Below are 18,732 nucleotides of genomic sequence, written 5' to 3' on the forward strand. Positions count from 1 at the left end.
GATGTCATGATGTAATCTAGCTCCAAGCTTGCAGCAGCAGCACACGTGTAGCAATAAGCTATGAAACAAAAACACAGATGATGTTAAAACTCAAAGACTGTAATGAATATTGCATGATGATTAGAAAATATTCACCTTTACTACACCTGCAAGGCTTCATGTTAGTCTGGGCCATTTGTAGCGGCAACAGTCAGTCTGACAGCAGATTTCTTGGGTTCATTTAGCCTGAAAAAAATGTATATATAACATCACAGTGTTGTGGGAGGTCGCTTCCAGAGATGATGAGAAACATACACAGACTATGCTGTGTGTAGAACAGGTGGACTACAAAAAAACATAAATTTGTAGAAATGTCACTCCTCTCCAAATTCAGTTTTGTGGAGCACTTTACCATACCATACCATCTTTATTTGTAAAGCACATTTTAAAACGGCATGGCAGCCGACCAAAGTGCTATACAGAATAAAAAGTAAAAACACAATATAAACCAATACAGAGTCAACAATAAAATGCCCAACAAGGCAGATCATTACAGTCAATAAAAAGACACATAATAAAATAATAAAAGTCAGGGATTTAAAAAGGCCTGGTAGTAAAAGTGAGCCTTCAGCAGTGATTTGAACCGGAGGAGGGATGGTGCCAGCCTCACCGAAAGAGGAAGTGCATTCCAGAGTGTCGGAGAAGTGTAGACAAAAGCACGCTGCCCCCGCGTTTGGTATTTCATTAATGGAACACGAAGCAGCAGGCAATCAGCAGACCTCAACGCCCGGTTTGGCACATACCTAGTGACAAGATCCGACAGGTAATCCGGTGCCAGACCGTTCAGGGCCTTAAAAACAAAAGTCAGGATTTTAAACTTGACCCTAAAGTTTACGGGTAGCCAGTGGAGCTGCGCCAGTACAGGTGTGATATGTTCTCTCCTAGGAGTGTTTGTTAAAAACCTGGCTGCCGCGTTCTGTACGACTTGAAGCCTGTTAAGAGCGGAGGCAGGTAAACCAATTAAAATGGAATTTGCATAATCCAGTCGAGAGGTGATAAAAACATTGATTACGGATTCCAGGTGCGCTCGTTTCAGGATCGGTTTTAAACAAACTAGTCTGCGCAGCTGATAAAAACACGATCTGACCACTGCGTTAATCTTAGGGCCCATGGAAAACTGTGTATCAATTTTCACCCCAAGGTTGGTAACACACTGCTTGAGGTCAAAAGGGAGAGTGGCCAAATCAGAAGATACTTGTGTTGTTTTGTTAGGGGTCATCAGGAGTGCCTCAGACTTAGAATCATTTAGCTTAAGGAAATTATTGGCAAGCCAAACCCTCACTTCAGCCAAACATTGGTCCAGAAGAGAGATGGAGACTGGTTTTTTCAAAGCCAGGTAGATCTGGCAATCATCTGCATAAATATGATAGCCCAGGCCATATTTCCTCAGAATGTAACCCTGGGGGTGGGGGGTGGGGGTGGGGGTGGGGGGTGGGGGGGGGGTGGGGGGGTTAAATTGAAAACAGGAGAGGCCCAAGCACAGATACCTGCGGGACTCCCCATGGAAGTGGGAGGAATGCAGAGGAACAATTACCCAACTGGACCTTGAAAACTCTGTTTGACAGATATGAGCAGAACCACTGAAGTGAGGTACCCCTTGGCCCCACCCATGACTCAAGTCTATCCAGCAAAATATTGTGGTCAACGGAATCAAATGCTGCAGAAAGATCTAATAGTAGGAGCAAAACAGGCAACCCAGAGTCAGAAGCCACCAGGATGTCATTGGTCACGCGAAGAAGGGCTGATTCGGTACTGTGAAGTGGCCAACCCCATGATCTCCACCTTGGCCACAGATTTTCTAGCTCCTGTCAGACGCCTGAATACTGGCAAAAGGCTCTGAAGGTACAGTTCATCCTCATCACCCTGCTTCAGCTGGGCTTGAATGTTGTCGAACCTGTTGAGGATGGTTGCCTCAAAGCTGTCAGCAGGCCGCTTTCGTTTTCCATGAGCTGACTTTTGAAAAGGCGATTGGTGTGTTTGTTGAATTGAGGATGGTTGCTGGAATGACTGGTCAAGTGAGAAGAAGAAGAAGAAAATATAATTTCTATAGCGCCTCTCAAGATAAAAATCACGAGGCGCTTCACAAAAAAAAATGTAAAAATATAAAAAAGCATTTAGAAAATGTTTAAAAATATATTTAAAATGAGCACAAAATAAAAATAAGTGGAGGATGGACCACTGGTGTCACTGACCATATCGGGGTTGTGTGAAAAAACAGTAGAGCTATCTTCCTCCTCTGGTGCTGGTTCCAGGGTCAGTATGATCTCCTCTTCTTGCTGGAGGTCATCTGCTGTTAGGTTTCCACTTGTGACTCGCTCTTTGAGATGCGGCTCCAGGAAGAACGTGATCTGATAATACTTCCAAGTCTTCTGCCCGCCAGCAGCTGAACCACTCTTTTTCTTTTGGAGATTTGCGGACTCGCATGTATGTGTCTCTTAGATTTTTCCACCACTTTTTGGCCTCCTCACCTGCAAAACTAGAATAAAAATGCATAATCTTATCAATATTTTACTTTAAAATAGAAGTTGGGTTAGGGTTAGGGTTTCTCAACAGTTGGAGAAATAGTGGGTGATGTCTCACAGGCCATTTGGGGTGTGCTGCAGCCTGAATACATGCCAGAGCCAACAATGGAAGATTGGAACGCCACTGAAGAGGGTTTCAGCGAAAGATGGAACTTTCCAAACTTTATAGGTGCTCTTGATGGAAAGCGTGTTGAGTTGCAAGCGCCTCCATCTTCTGGCTCTAAACATTACAACTACAAAGGCAGCCACTCTATTGTCCTTCTAGCTGTGGTAGATGCTCATTATATGTTTAGAGTTATTGATGTGGCTGGTTATGGGAGAAACAGTGATGGGGGCATACTGTCAGAGTCTCCCCTGGGGAAACACTTAAAGGCCGGGACACTGAGCATACCTGTAGACACCACACTACAAGACTCAGAGCACCTGGGTCCAATGCCACACGCACTGGTGGCAGATGAAGCATTCCCCCTTCAACGCCACATTATGAGACCATATCCAGGTAAAAATCTAGAGAGAAACAAGAGATGCTACAACTACTGCCTGTCTCGTGCCAGAAGAATAGTAGAAAATGCATTTGCCATCCTTTCTACGCGGTGGCGTGTGTATCGACGTGTTCTGTTAGTTGGGTGGGCGAGCCTGCTCATCAGCACCCCAGCAGAAATGGTTTAACTCTGGTAACAGGTGATGGTTGTACCCTTTGTGCAGCAGTACCGGGACCAGAGTGAACAGGGTGTGTATGGGGAGCATGAGTGGGTGTCTGGCATGCATTTTTGTAAGTCTTAGGATGTGTGTGTATGTGTGAGCTTGAGGGAGGGAGTGTGTGACTGTGTTTGTGTATGGCTGTATATGTCAGGTGGGGCCTTTGATTCATCCCCTCTCCTGGGACTTCTTTTGCTGTTGTACATCTTCGCCTCCCCTCCCCCTGCCACACTTGGTGTGGAGTGTGGTGCCTTGGTCTGCCTGAGTGTTCGTGGCACCCGGGTCAGGGGGTTTAATATTTTTGGCGTCTGCCTGATCAATCCCGGTGGCTGCCCGGTGAGATCTGAGTGCCTGGGCTCTGTTGGGTCCCCAGTGGGGCTGGTCGCCCCTGGGTCCTGAGTTGCTGGGTTCCGGGCTCGGCCGGCTCGGGGGTGGGAGGCTGCGGGCGGGCTTTTGGGCTTGCCGCTGATTTCCCCCGGGACTCTACCAGATGCTGGTTGTGGTTCCCTGGGGCGATCCTCTGTGCCTCTTGAGGGGGGCAGGGGCTTTTTCTGGTTGCAGTCTCCCTGGAGTTCCTGTGCTCTGGGGCATCTCCTGGATCTCTGAGATTTGGGCCTCCTTCCATGTCCTACACATCTTTGGAGGGCAGATCTGTGGCCCCTCACACTCTCTATTGGACACTCCTATAGAGAAACCTTTCATATACATGCGCGGGTACGCACACAGGTGCTCACAAGGTGCTCTCATAAGTATGGACTTGGTCATTTTCAACACATGTCTTAAGGCTGTGGTTGGCACTTAATGCACTGTGATTTATTATCATTTGTTCAGTAAAACAATTCTGATTTTATATTTCCTCATCAGGTTGATGCAGTTATAGCTTGCTCCTGTTGTATTGTTGTGTGTCCCTTTTCTTTTTTTCTCCTTCTGTTCATCATTGATAGTTTATTTTTGTGGGAACCCCCACCCCCATCTCCTCCTTTCTCTTTCACCTCTGTCTCCGTGTCTGGTCGGAATTACAAAGCATGCAAAAACAACAAAAATAAAGTTTTAAGTATCAGGCGTGACATTAAAAGCAGAAGCTTTGATGCTCCACCTGAGAGTAAATCTGTAAGGCTTGTCACCAGCATTCAGACATCAATTCTGTTTGCTTCACAACCAGACAGCACACACACACACAAAAAAAAAAGAAATTAACCTAGACCAGTGACAAGAGTCAGAATCAAAAAGAGGAGATCCACAGTTAATGGGCGTGTCTGTAGGAGTTCCTTCACTGCTAATGGCTACTCAGGGAAGACATTTATGGATGAACAAGGGTATAACGCTCAGACGTATGTTGGTAGAGTCTAGGCGAGTCTTCCCATCACCAGCTTAAACAAGTCCTTTGAAGTTCCTAACTTGGGTAATACTCAGCAGGTTTAAGGGATTCGGACCGGTGAGATGGAGAGATGGTCTCATGTGATTTCTGGTCCTGGCCAATGAGATTGCGAGTGCGGTGTTCAACACGACGTAATCAGTGAAAAACATTGTAAAATACCTCTTTAATTGGCCTGCTCATTTTTCGTTTTGGCCAGCTGGACAGTCACTTTTAAAATTTCTTCAGAAAATCAACATTTTTTAGGGGCGTACACCCCCACGTGTTAAATCAAAATGGGAATTGTGGTATATTTCATGATATTTTTATGATTACCCCAAAGTCACCCAAATCAGGATTTTGGGTCTCTCTAACAGACGGCCACTATCTTCTGCCAGGTCCTTTCCCATTTCAGGAATTTTTATTTTTATTCACTACTGTCTTTTGGATTGAAATATCAATTCTCTATTAAGAATCTAAAAGTATCGAAAAGTTGGTTTGGTTTTCAAAATAAAAGCATGAAATGAACATGCTGAATCCCTGGTGTTTACTATGTACACAGAGACTGAGTCCAAATGTAAAAGGCAGACAAAGACAAGTAGATGTGCCAAAAGGTCTTGGGATGATGTTAAAATAACAAGAGGGAAATCAAACAAACAGGTGAAACTAAAAGATGCAAGGCACTCCAGGATTTCCACAGTGGGATCACCTTCCAAACAAAATAAAACACACCATTTTGTCTCCGTAAAGATCAACAGTGATTTTTAAACCCTTAAAGTTATTCCACCCATTTGCCATGATGTAATAAAGCCTTTATTTTGAAACTGCCTGAAACAGGAAGTGTGGTGCTGATCCTGAGACGCTCCAGCAGGTCGGGTTCGGCTCAGTTGACCGTCGGAGCTTAAGCTGCAACGCATCATGCCGCAACTGGGACTGAAGGCTATCGTTGGAGAAAGTAAGAAACTTGAGTTTTATTTGATGTGGAGTTGTCATGAAGTTATAAATACTGTAACAGCAGTATGAAATATGTGTAACTAGACTCATCAGGTGTGTGTGTGTGCGTGTAGGAGAGAGAGAGAGAGAGAGAGAGAGAGAGAGAGAGAGAGAGAGAGAGAGAGAGAGAGAGAGAGAGAGAGAGAGAGAGACAGAGACAGAGAGAGAGAGTGTGTGTGTGTGTGAGAGAGAGAGAGTGTGTGTGTGTGAGAGAGAGAGAGAGTGTGTGTGTGTGAGAGAGAGAGTGTGTGTGTGTGTGTGAGAGAGAGAGTGTGTGTGTGTGAGAGAGAGAGAGTGTGTGTGTGTGTGAGAGAGAGAGAGAGAGAGAGAGAGAGAGAGAGAGAGTGTGAGAGAGAGACAGAGAGAGAGAGAGAGAGAGAGAGAGAGAGAGAGAGAGAGAGAGAGAGAGAGAGAGAGAGAGAGAGAGAGAGAGAGAGAGAGAGAGAGAGGTGATTTAATCTGGTTTGGTGGTTTGTTGTTTTGTCTCCGACTGGATTCTGTTAGGAGAATAAACGTGTAGATTGGTCGGTGTAATCCCGCCTCTTTAATCTCAGTCTGTGGGGATTAACGGTTCTGACATCATCCTGAGGACAGAGAGGCAGAGGAGTCTGCTTCACCACTCACATCAGTTCAATGTACAACCACACACACACACACACACACACACACACACACACACACACACACACACACACACACACACACACACACACACACACGTGCATATTTTTATTTTTTGCATGGAACTCCATTGACTTCCTTTCATTTAACTGGCTCCACTATGCCTAACCCATACACAGGTAGTGTGGTCGGAACAGTTAGCTCACACCATACCTCTACAACCACCTGGATATTACAGGTTAGGGTTAACACACACACACACACACACACACACACACACACACACACACACACACACACACACACACACACACACACACACACACACACACACACATTTATCTTCGGAAACTAAGGGAAGGAACCTGCAACTTTCTAAAGTTTTAGACAGTCACTATATTTACAGAGTCTGCCCCAAGTGGGGGCGGGGCTTCCTGTCAGTCATATCGCTTACCCTACCTAAGCTTCTGACTTCAAAGATGAACAAAATGACCATAAATCAGTATTGTCTTAATGTTTTATGGTTGTTGTCTACACCATTAAAGTCATCACCTGCCATGATGTGACCCTGCATGTGTGTGTGTGTGTAAATGTGTGTATGCACATGGATGGTGACATCACAGCTGCTGACACAGAAAGACTCAGAAACAGCAGTGGGGGGGTAAGAGGATTGGGAGCAGATTAGAGGTGGTGATTGCAGGGGGTTGGTTCCTCCCTCTGCGTCTGTCTCACTGAAGATGGACTGCTGCTTAGCAACAGGAACACTGAAAAAACATACGTTTGTTACTTACTAGAGGTCGACCGATGTTGGTTTTCGGTTGCCGATACCGATATGAGGTGGTCGTGGTCAGCCGACGGCCGATAAGTACTGCAGATATCTTTGGGCCGATATCTGGATGCTTGGCACCTTATCAGAATGCTTAATTATCACTAATAACTGCTGTGGATGCACCAGATTTCTGAACCTAAACACTGAACTTAACCACTCACCAGTGCTCAGTGGTAAAATCAAACATTATAACAAGATTAATAAAAAATACCAATAAACTGACCAAGTGTTAACTAAACAAAACAGGCAGAAACAGAAATATCAGTTGATGTTTCAGAGCATTTATTAAGCAGATGTTTTATAGGGATGTACACATTTACATGTAAGTATAAGTAAATGCACCTTTAGAATAGAAAGACACATTCTACAGAAAAATAACTGATGTTATAATATATAAAATACATAATAGCAACATCTAAAGTACATCCAGTCTTTTTAACGGACTATTTCATAACATCTTCATGTAAAACAGCTTCAGTATTAACTAACCCTTTAGTGCTCTTGGCTCAGCAGTAGCTTGTGTGTTAGCCTGGAGATGGGGAACCTTCAGGTTGTGTTTTTACCTTCTTCAGCTCCCAGCTCACCAGCCTCCTGCTGATATCACACCTCCTTTCCTTGGTTTGGCTCCATGACTTGCTGCCATGCTGGATGTGACTCTAGTTGAGCCATCAGACAGAAACTAAACATGAGAAACAGCTGTTAGTGTTTGTGTAGAGCATCCATCTTCAGTTGAGTCTGTAGCAGAAAGAGCAGAGGAGAACTCAGCACATTACAGTCTATATAGAGCTGTGGCGAAGCCTCGATGACGTCGACGGCTCAATTCTAAAAATTTGTCGACGTCAGATCCGGAAGTCGACGCACCGCGCCCACTTGTTGCATCCCCAGGAGTTTGTAAATAGAGGAGGAATCTGCCAGTTTTTCCTCTAGTTCGCCCTCTTCTCCGCCTTCACTAACATCTCCGCCAAATACCGAAGACCTGGAACAATGTCCGTCCGCTACGAGATTCCTTTCCTGTTTTGCCCGCCTTCGTCTCCCGGCAACGGACAACAACTTTCGGGGTCAGATGCGCTGCTTCGTCTCTACCGCAGATGTAGAACATCACCGGGAGCGTTTCTCCCTTCATAAAGGAGCTTCTTTCAGACATTTGGACCTTTGGAGATCCTAATTTTGGTCCAGAACCCAGTAATCTTTGCCCAGTGGGACATCCCTACTTATTTGTACTTTGTTTTAATTCCCCACGGGCAGAATTAGTTTTATTATTCCCAACCTGTGGATGGAAAGATTTATGATTTTTGTTGTTGTAAATAAACCCGATCATCATTTTAACTTTTAAATCCCACATTATTGTCCCTTCCTTTTTGCACACGAGCCAAACTCCCCAGGAAGAGTCGTAACACCACTCGCCTCACGCCCATAAGTGACCAAAACAAAGCAGCATGGAGACACTCCGTCTCCAACCACCTCTCAGGCAGCAGCCTGCACTCCCAAGTTCTACACGTCACCAGAACATAACCAACCAACACAATAAAAGCAGTGTTATACAAAATGGAAGGCCTGTAGTGTTTATTCTCTTACAGTAACAACTTATCAATTTTTTTGAGGAATTTATTTGAGATTTTTTGGTTTTTATTAATTGTGCAATAGAAAATAATCGCTAGATTAATCATCTAAATAGTCATTAGAATAGTCGACTATTCGATAAAATAATCGTCAGAATAATCGTTTTAAAAATAATCGTTTACCCCCAACCCTGTCTATATGAGAACTATTAGAGAAACACTCATCTATTAATAACCCTCACTATTCACTAGTGTTACTGACTGCTGATGTTAGATTTTACGTACAAATTAAATCTAGTCTTTACTCAGAACACGTCTGTGCTGTTTCTGACCACAGATTACACGCTAAACAGAAAAACAAGAGCTGCGTTTATATACAGATCTTTTTCTGTGTTTCTGTTCACCGTGCCATCCACGTAAGAACTGGAGGCGCGTGTGACGTTCTTAAGCTCCTCCCACCAGGAGGGGGTGCAGACACTGCAGGACTCTCCTCTCTAACACGCAGAGTGAAATTCTCCAACTCCCACACAGGAAAACAATGTCATCTATAAAACTGGAGCTAACATGTTGAGCTAAAAGCAGCTGAGAGTTTCAGATGGTCTCTAAAGCTGACAAGCTAGCCTAGCAGTTGTCCAGTAATCGGAAGTTTGCAGGTTCGATCCCGGCTCCGGACAGATAATTCTGCTGTTGTGTCCTTGGGCAAGACACTTAACCCACCTTGCCTGCTGGTGGTGGTCAGAGGGACCGGTGGCGCCTGTGCTCGGTAGCCTTGCCTCTGTCAGTGCGCCCCAGGGCAGCTGTGGCTACATCGTAGCTCATCCCCATCAGTGTGTGAATGTGTGTGTGAATGGATGAATGATACACTGTAGTGTAAAGTGCTTTGGAGTCCTTACTCTGAGAGGCGTTATACAAGTGTGGGTCATTTATCATTTACCTTTTAGTCTGACGTAAATACTCGTTTTGGATTGGGTCCTTCACCGGCTTCCAGTAGCAGCGGGCTGCCCGCGGAGGTGCCTGACTTTAAATCGGCTTTACTAAAGAGACTTATCGGCCAATGATGAAAGAATGCTAAATATCGGCCCGATTCATCAGCCGACTGAAAAATCAGTCGACCCCTATTACTTACCTCAGCGACTGACTCTTCTGATTCCTGAATAAACTTTTGCTCCCATTAGGGATGAAAGATCCCACCAATCACGTTGTTTCTCTTCACTCCCTACAACAGTAAAATCCTGCTTCTTTCAGCTCCGGCATTTTCCGCCATGGCCACAGATCCATGCCTTCATTACATCTCTTCTGCATTATTATTGTTTGGATTAACGTGGTCTGCTATGGCTCACCAACAGCTGGTTCAATAGGCTTCAGCACCATCGGCACCAGTCCAAAGGAACACATCACTGCAACTCACGCCCAGTTCACCTGTGGTTGAGTTAAAGGATGTTTTGTTTAAGCCTGAACAAGGATATGGCTAGCCACATTTGCTATCTGCTAGCTGCTAGATAACGCATAGCCACTACCTATAGCTGCTTGTGTAAGTCATTGCAAGTTCGGGAAAACCCGTAACTATAACTATAACTATATTTAACACAAAACGAATTTTTTTTTGCCAGAAGATCTGTTGTTAAATCTTACTTACCACGAAGTTGAGTGAAGTTTGTGAAGTGCAGCTATAACTGTCCACTAGTCCATCCTCATTTGTCCTTATGTTTATGTATTTAGCAGACGCTTTTGTCCAAAGCAACTTACAAGTTATAGTGAAGCCAGCGGATTGCCCTTGAGGCTAACAACAACCACTAATCGGGCAATCCTAGGTGGCAGTGAAGCAGCATGACGAATCAGAAAGGGAAAAGAACAAGGAGTAGACAGTAGAGTGGGGGACAGGTGCTGTGACGGTCCTAGTTTTGTCACAATCGTGGGACTCTCACACAACCAGTGTTAGTAGTGTGAGAGTGTAGCATGGTTAGAGAACCCAGACATGGAAAAATGAGGGTTGGAGGGCTGCTAGCATGCAGTTAATCTAGGAGAAATGACGCTGAACCTGAGTGTGAATGGGGATGCTGCTTTGTTCCGATAAGTAAGAGATTGACTTACTTGGATAAAGGCGAAAGGCCTGAAGAGCAGAGGAGGCTCAAATGAAGAGCTGGGAAGCTGGAAGGATGAGCTGGGCATCTTGAGTCTCTGACATAGATTCCTGATTCGATGACTGAGTGAGTTTGTGTTTTGTACTTCCTACTTTTATGGATGACGGTGATGCCACTGGAGGAATTTCGGTGAGAGGGGGATGATGGGGAATAAAGCTCTAGGGTGCAGGCATGAGTGGATAATGAAGATGGAGAGGATGTGACAGGACCCCCCTTCCAGGGGCGGCTCCCGACGGACCGGGGTGACGAGCAAGGAAGTCCTCAATGAATGAGAGATCCAAGATGGCACTAGTGGGTTCACTGGAGCGTTTCTCCAGCCCATAACCCTCCCAGTTGATCAGGTACTGCCAGCCCCCACACCTGCGGTGAGCATCGAGCAACAAATCGTATACACTGGATCACCATCAACAAAACAAGGGGGCGGGGGCCAAGGTGGTGGAGGAGTCAGTGAGGAGGCCACGTGTGGTTTGAACTGGCAGGCGTGAAACACAGGGTGGATCCTGAGGGAGGCCGGGAGGCAAAGTTGATAGGCGACAGGGTTGACTTGGCGGATGACCACGTAGGGACCCAAGAGTTTGGGTGCAAGCTTCTGGGAGTCTCACCGTAAGCGAAGGTGGATGGTGGAGAGCCAGACCTCTGTCCCAGATGACATCTTGGGGGAACCCATAAAGCCGGACAAATTGTTCGAGGAGGAGTTTGGCAGTCCTCCTTGCAGTGGGGAGACCAAGCAGGGCCACCAGGTGAATGACCTTGAAAAAGCAGTCAGAGATGGTTAGAATGGTGTCAAGTCCATCTTCTTTGGCCAGTCCCATGATGAAGTCCAATCCCAGGGGAGTACAGGGCTGCTGGGGCACCGGGAAAGGCACAAGCTCGTTGGTGGGGATTGGTTGGATGTCTTAATGCGGGCACAAGCGGTGGTGTATTCCTTTATGTCCCTAGCCATAGTAGGCCACCAGAGGGACCGTTGGAGAAACTGTAATGTGTGTGACGCCCCGGGATGGCTGGACCATTTGGAGGAGTGACCCCAGGCAAGCGCCTCCTTCCGACACTGAAGCGGTGAGGTGGTGCCTCGGGTGGCGCTGGGTCATTGGGGAGAGCTTGCCGGATAGCCTCTTCCAGAAGCCAGTGGAGTGGTGCCAAAAATGTTCAGCTGGAAGGATAGGATCGGGAGTGGATGGACGAGATGTGTGGGAAAACTGGTGAGAAAGAGAATCTGCTTTGGTGTTCTTGGAGCCGGGATGGTAGGCCAGTTGGAACTGGATTGGTTCAAAGAAGACTAAAACTGGGCCCGGATGTAGGCATGGGCAAGGAGGGGCAATGCCCCCCTAAAAATAGTGACTGACCCCCCCAAATGCAATGACATGTAGAAATCCCAAATTACAAAAGATTTGATGAAAAAGGGTCAGAGTGCTCTCCTCTCTCTCTATCTCTCTCTCTCTCTCTCTCTCTCTCTCTCTCTCTCTCTCTCTCTCTCTCTCTCTCCCTCTCCCTCTCCCTCTCCCTCTCTCTCTCTCTCTCTCTCTCTCTCTCATTCAAAGTAGCTGCTGATTGGTAGATGCATAGGGAGGGTGTGGCCAGCCACTGCACTTGGTTCTCTGTCGTGTCACTCGCTTCACACGCTCCCAGACAGTCAGCAGCAGAACAGAGACACACTATTGTTATCTGAGCTCAGCCACTGGTTGAAGTTTTCTTCTGCTATCGGTCACTGGAATTATTTGGTTACTCTTTCTCAAGGTTTTAGTTCGCCTCATTCTCTTCTTTCATTTGTTTTTGAAGTGAACCGAGTCGACATGCGCAGGTTTCTGGTTTCTAAACCGAGCAATAGTGCTAAGGCACTAGTGGCAGAAGCCGGCTCGTCGGGTGCTGCTTCTCAACTCGCCACAACCCCCCCTTCCCGTGTCCGGGGCAGTACTGGAATAACCAGTTGCACAAGCACCGCAGCCCCTCCTGCTGTCCCCGTCGCCACCAACCCAGCCGTCGCTGTGGATGACACAGGCCTGAACGGTAGCGCACCGTCCCAACCCATCGCTCTTGATTTCCCCAAGCTCCATTTTGGGAAGAATATGCACTCATTTTGCCCTACCTGGTATCGTGAGAGACCATGGCTGGAATATTCAGTAAAGCTGGATGTGTGCCTTTGTTTCCCATGTCGTAAGTTTGGAGGGATCAATGATAGGGATTTGGCTTTCACAAAACAAGGATTTAATAACTGGAAACTGTACTGGAAAAGGACAAGGGATCCACAAAGCATGCATCAAGTCAATGCCACATAAAAAATGAAAAAGCTGGTCTGAAGTGTCCCAAAGAGGGGCCACAGGGGAAACAATAGGTAATTTAATAAGTCCCACACAAATCGAGACAAACAGATACTACATAAAACTACTGGAGAAGTAGTTCAGTTCCTAGCAGTAAATGAACTGGTGTGGAAAGCTCCAGTGGTGATGACTTCTCTGCAGGACTGTTCTTAAACATGGTTGACTACACACTGGCCAAAGACTCCAAATTTAATGAAATAAACAAACACATCCCAACAAATGCAAAATACACATCTCACAACATACAAAACAAATGACTGCAACACTGGCAAAAAATGGTATTAAAAAGATCAAAGATAATTATGACCAAGCAGATTATGCTGGTTTTGCATTAAAAGTGATGGAACTAGGGACAGATGTGGAGACTCAGTCAGTCATGGTTAGATTTGTCTGTAACGGCTTTCCAAAGGAACACCTGATCGGTCTGCTTGACCTCAGTCAGTTAAATGCTGATTTTATTACCACCCAAACTCTTGAGCATCTCTCTGACTCAGGCTATAGTGCAGCTGAAATGGTCAGTCAGTGCTATGATGGAGCTTCTGTCATGAGTGGGTCAGGGGTGGGGTTCAGGCCTTACTGCAGAAGAAGGTAGGGAAGGATGTTCCCTACATCCACCGCTACAACCACCAGCTGCACTTGGCAGTGGTCCATGCAATGCAGGCAGAGCCATGTGCAAAAACCTTTCTTGGTCTATCAGGATCTCTACACTCACTTTTCCACCGTCATTATGTTTCACAGAACTATGACGTTCCTCCCTGAAACGACTGTTGGAGATCAGGTGGACAAGCCACCATGATGGGACCAAGTGCCTTGTGAAGAATCAGGATGCTATTATGAGTATCCAGTCAGAGGTTACAGAGGACAGAGCTGCTGATGCTGATATCTGTACGGAGGCATCAGGACTGTTGATGATGTTAAGGAGGCACAATTTCTTTGAAATAGGAAAATTCCTCCTAAAAGTTCTGGGTTCCTTCAAGTCTGCAAAGTCTGTGCTGCCTGTGCTGTGCTTCAGAAGTATCAGTGCATCTCTGCAGGCTTTGAAGCAGATGAGAGAGGAGGAAAGTGAGACATTAACCAGCACACCTGCACCAGCTGCTAAAAGACAAAGAAAAACAAGCTCACTGCTAACAGGTAGTGTTGTAATGTCCACTGTGGGCCACGCAGAAGACTCCACCCTCCTAGCCAGGCTCTGAAGAGAGCTCTTCTCAACATTTTGGACATAGTCTTTGTAGAGAAGGAGACAAGATCCTCCAAAAGCAATCTCGATCTCATGAAAGCCGTTAACTGCCTTCAACCTCAGTCTCCCTCTCTTCTGGATCCTGACAGGTTAAGTCCTCTGCAGAAAATGACAGGAAGTGACAAACTTTCCAAGGAGATTCTTGTTGCAAAAATAATGTTGAAGAAAGAATTCAAAAAGACTGATGATGATAACAGTGAAGGGTTTGTAGACCTCTCCACCATTTGCACATATCTACACGGGTATAAGAATGCCTTTCCTCAGCTCCGTCGCATGTATGTGACCTCCCTTGTGATGGGAATATCAGCAGCATCGTGCGAGAGCTCTTTCTCCACTTTGTCTCGTGTTCTTACCCCGATCCGCCGTCCTACGCTACACGAGAGAAAAAGAAATGTAGTCATTCTGGCTCACGAGAAGGCCATAACAGGCCTAGGTATGGATGGATTTGTCAGGACTTTAGCACAGAAAAGGGGACGGCTGATGCTGTAATGACTGATAAAAGCCATAAAGAAATAAAAACAACAACAATTCTAAAAAAGAAATAAAAAATATATAAGTAAAATAAAAAATTAAATAAAAAATGGAAGGATAGACAGATAAGTTAGGTAAAATATATTTAAGACAAAAAAAGATAAAAAACATAAAAAATAAAAGATAGAGAGAGAGAGGGGAGAGAGAGAGGGAGAGAGAGAGAGAGAGAGAGAGAGAGAGAGAGAGAGAGAGAGAGAGAGAGAGAGAGAGAGAGAGAGAGAGAGAGAGAGAGAGAGAGAGAGAGAGAGAGAGAGAGAGAGAGAGAGAGAGAGAGAGAGAGAGAGAGAGATGAATGCAGCCCCAATAGGGAACAAGCCAGTGTCCCAAGCCCGGGTAAATGCAGAGGGTAGTATAAGGAATGGATCAAAGGAAAAGATAGATACATGGATAGAAGAACCGTAATGATGATAGTTTTCTATGCATTTTAGGTATTTGGGGGTATGCGACACCCGAAAAATAATCTCCCAGAACGCGCCCCCCCCCCCCCCCCCCCCCGATATTCTACCTGCACCCTTTTGTAGGGCTGGCTAAATCCGGCTCTGACAAGAACTACAACAAAAGCTGGCTAATGTTTGTAGTTGTACATTTTTTACTTTAAGTAGATCTTGTTTTATTGTAGCAACCGCTAACTCTTCCACACATTAACTCACAAGTTTATTCCTGTTAAACTAAGTTTAAGTTGCAGTTACTCTTTGTGAACACTAGATGGAGGAAAAACACAACCTGTAAAACAGATGCTCAAGAGCAGAACTACTTATTTATTTAAGATCTGTTGGCTTGTGATAACTTAACAGCACTGCAGGTCTTTGGAATAACATTACTGTAGTTAAGAAGGCGGATGTTGCCAAAATACACATTTAAACAAACTGAGTTGGAGGTCTGATAATTCAAATAATAAATTGAACAAACACATATTTTATTTCTATTTAATTATTATGTAGAATTGACTGTATGTTCCATACAGAGTTTATTCTGTTATGGAAATAAAATCATAAATAGCTTTAGTAAAAATCTACTGAATGATGCACAGATCTGCATCAATCCATTATATATGTAGAGAGGGTAATTATTGTATGTATCTGGGTGCTTTTAAAGCTTAATATACTACCCTACACTTTGACCAATGTGATGTGAATTTCCATATAAATATGGAAATCCAGTCTGATTGGTCTTTAATGTTTCACCAGAAGATTCAGAATTCTTTGTTTATTCAGTGATTGTTGAACACCACATTAATTCAAGAAGAGAGTCAGGTTTATAAAAAGTAAGAATTAATTTTCCTATCAATTAAAAACATGACAAGTTAACCAATATTTACTGTGATGTATGGATCTAGGTGGATGGACTGTGATGTATGGTGACTATATGTAAATGTGAGGTTATCAGAACTTTCGTATCTAGAAGAACTGAGTTCTGGGTGTGAACAGAATTGGTTTGCATTAAACTATGAAGTTTGTTCTTATCAAAACCACATCTGACGCGATTCATGCTGTGTCTACCTCACCCTTTGGAAGACCCTCTTCGCGGATCCAGAGGTCAGAAAGGTTGGATAACCTCGGGGCACCGAGGTTTGCAGAATAACCGCAGCACCGACTCTCCAGTCCAGAGATGTTTCCGGGTCACAACCGATAGATTAAACCGTTTGCGTCTAGAAGGACCCTTAGGGAGTCGGAACAATATCAGCTTTAGGGCTGCAACAAACGATTATTTGGATAATCGATGAATCGGATGGGGTCTCAACACGATTAATCGATTAATCGGATTACATGGGGAAATTTAAAAAAACTGTTATGGAAACATTATTTCTCTCCTTTCTTCATTTTATTAAACACATAACATTATTAGAAAACAGTTCAATAGCAGAAAAGCAACATGCTATCACCTAAATTGTCTTACAGCTTCAAATAAGTTGCATTGCAAAGCAAAAATGTAGGCATATCAACATGCTCCTGACTCAGACTGGCTCGCTTCTTTGAGGCTATATTGCCAGCAGCAGAAAACAGACGCTCAGATGGAGTTGAGGTCCCTGGGATGGACAAGTAGGACCTTGCCAGCCTGGCCAACATGGGCTATCTGTCTTGGTTCTCTTTCCACCACTTCAATGGACTTTCTTCTTTTGCAAGGTTCTTCTCTCCAAAGTAACTGTTGACCTCATTCCTCACTCGGACATTCTCATCATCACTAGTTTCCACTTGCCCTGGACTGTCTTCATCACCATTAGAGTCAAGGAGTGAGTCAAGAAGAGTTCCTGATGTTGATTTAGGAGCTGCATCACTGGTAGATGTGGTCCTGCTACTGCTTTGCTGCTGCATATCCACCTCCCTTCTCTCTTTAAATGCCATTGCTTGGATTTTGCCCTGGACATCAAAGATTTCCTGTGGTGACAGAAACTTCAGTCTCCTGAACCTTGGGTCAAGGGCTGCTGCGAGAACCACTGTGTTTGGTGCAGTGTCTGAAAAAGTTGTTTCAAACTTCCATCGCTCTTGCAGCTGCTCCACAGTCGTACGCTTGAAAGCCTGCAGTGCAGCTGACTGAAAATCTGCACTCAGAGTGGACCTCAACAGCCCCTTCACCAGTGGAGGTATAGCAGATATAGTGGTGTATGTCTGCCCGCTCGTAAAGACAGTGGCACATTCAAAAGGCTTAAGAGCCTCCGAAAGCTCCTCAAGCAAGCTCCACTGGTCTGGTTTCAGGTCCAGATACTTTTTGTCCTTGTGTGTGACAGAGCTGTCAGACAGTGTTGCTGTCACAGGCCACCTTTGTTCAAGCAGTCTGGTGATCATATAAAATGTGCTGTTCCACCGTGTGCTTACATCTTGGACTAGGTTGTGTTCAGGTGTGGCCATTTGTTTCTGTTTTTCTTTAAGCTTTGTGGTGGCAAGCTCACTTCTCTTTAAGTGTTCAACCAGACATCTTGCCGCCCTAACAGCTTTATCGATCGCTTGATTCTTCAAAGCAGAGTTTATCACAAGTTGTAAGGTATGGCCAGTACAACTGACAGAGGACCACCCATGTTTCTCCTCCAGGATGTTTGCTGCAGCCACAACATTGGCACCATTATCATGCACTAGAGCAATGATTTTGTTGAGAGGAATGTCAAATCGGGTTACTGCCTCCTCTAACCACTCTGCAATGTTGGATGCAGTGTGTCTGTCCTGCAGTGGTTTGGTGGTGAGGCAGATTGACTGCATTTCCCAGGCTTCTGTGATGTAGTGACATGTAATTCCAAGGTACGCTTCAGTGGCAATGCTGGTCCAGACATCAGCTGAAAGAGCAAGCTTGCTGCTTGTTGATTTAATTACAGTCATAATCTTTTGCAATGTGTCCACATGTGTTTATATACCAAATAAAACAAAAGTAAATGAATGCCATCCTCCTTGTGATGATGCCCTGGGCAACTGCCATAAAGTCACATCAAGAAATGCTGCTGATCATTCCAATGATCCCAAATAGACTCACATTAGGCCACATGAAAGCAACTGAACCCAAAAATATATTAACCAGTATATAACTGCACTCTCACACAACACGCCTGCAGCAACAGTTAGGACTCCTCCCTCCCTTTTAAAAGCGTTTTCGCTTCTGAGGACATTGTAGTTGTAAAACCACATGCTAGTGGTCTGGCCCGGTGTGATCAAATCAACCAGTTTCTGCAGGAATGTGACGGCGGAACCGGTTCGCAGCAGCGCGAGTCCACGGGAAGATCCCCCCCCCAAACTTTAGAAGTTTTAACTTTTTTGGGTCTCGCTGCTTCTGCCATGTTCCTTTTCCAAACACCTGCCGGCTCTCCCTCGCGCTGATCTGGCTTGCTCCGGTCCGGTCTGCGTGCAACGGCGGGCGGGCGGGGTGGGGGGGCTTTGGGAAGAGTTGTGCGACACAACGAATCGATGAC

At 45.2% G+C, this 18,732-nt stretch overlaps 1 protein-coding gene across 1 annotated transcript in view; it reads left to right on the forward strand.

The window, feature by feature from the left end:
- The first annotated feature begins 5,445 nt into the window (after positions 1-5,445).
- stxbp1b (syntaxin binding protein 1b) overlaps positions 5,446-18,732 on the forward strand; it is a 130,968-nt gene continuing 117,681 nt past the window's right edge. Inside the window, exon 1 of the mRNA XM_054734596.2 lies at positions 5,446-5,569. Within this exon, the coding sequence (XP_054590571.1) occupies positions 5,533-5,569 (37 nt within the window). The 5' untranslated portion in view covers positions 5,446-5,532. The remainder of the gene's footprint in view (positions 5,570-18,732) is intronic.

This window comes from Nothobranchius furzeri, chromosome 17 (genome assembly GCF_043380555.1).
Source record: "Nothobranchius furzeri strain GRZ-AD chromosome 17, NfurGRZ-RIMD1, whole genome shotgun sequence".
NCBI lineage: Eukaryota > Metazoa > Chordata > Actinopteri > Cyprinodontiformes > Nothobranchiidae > Nothobranchius > Nothobranchius furzeri.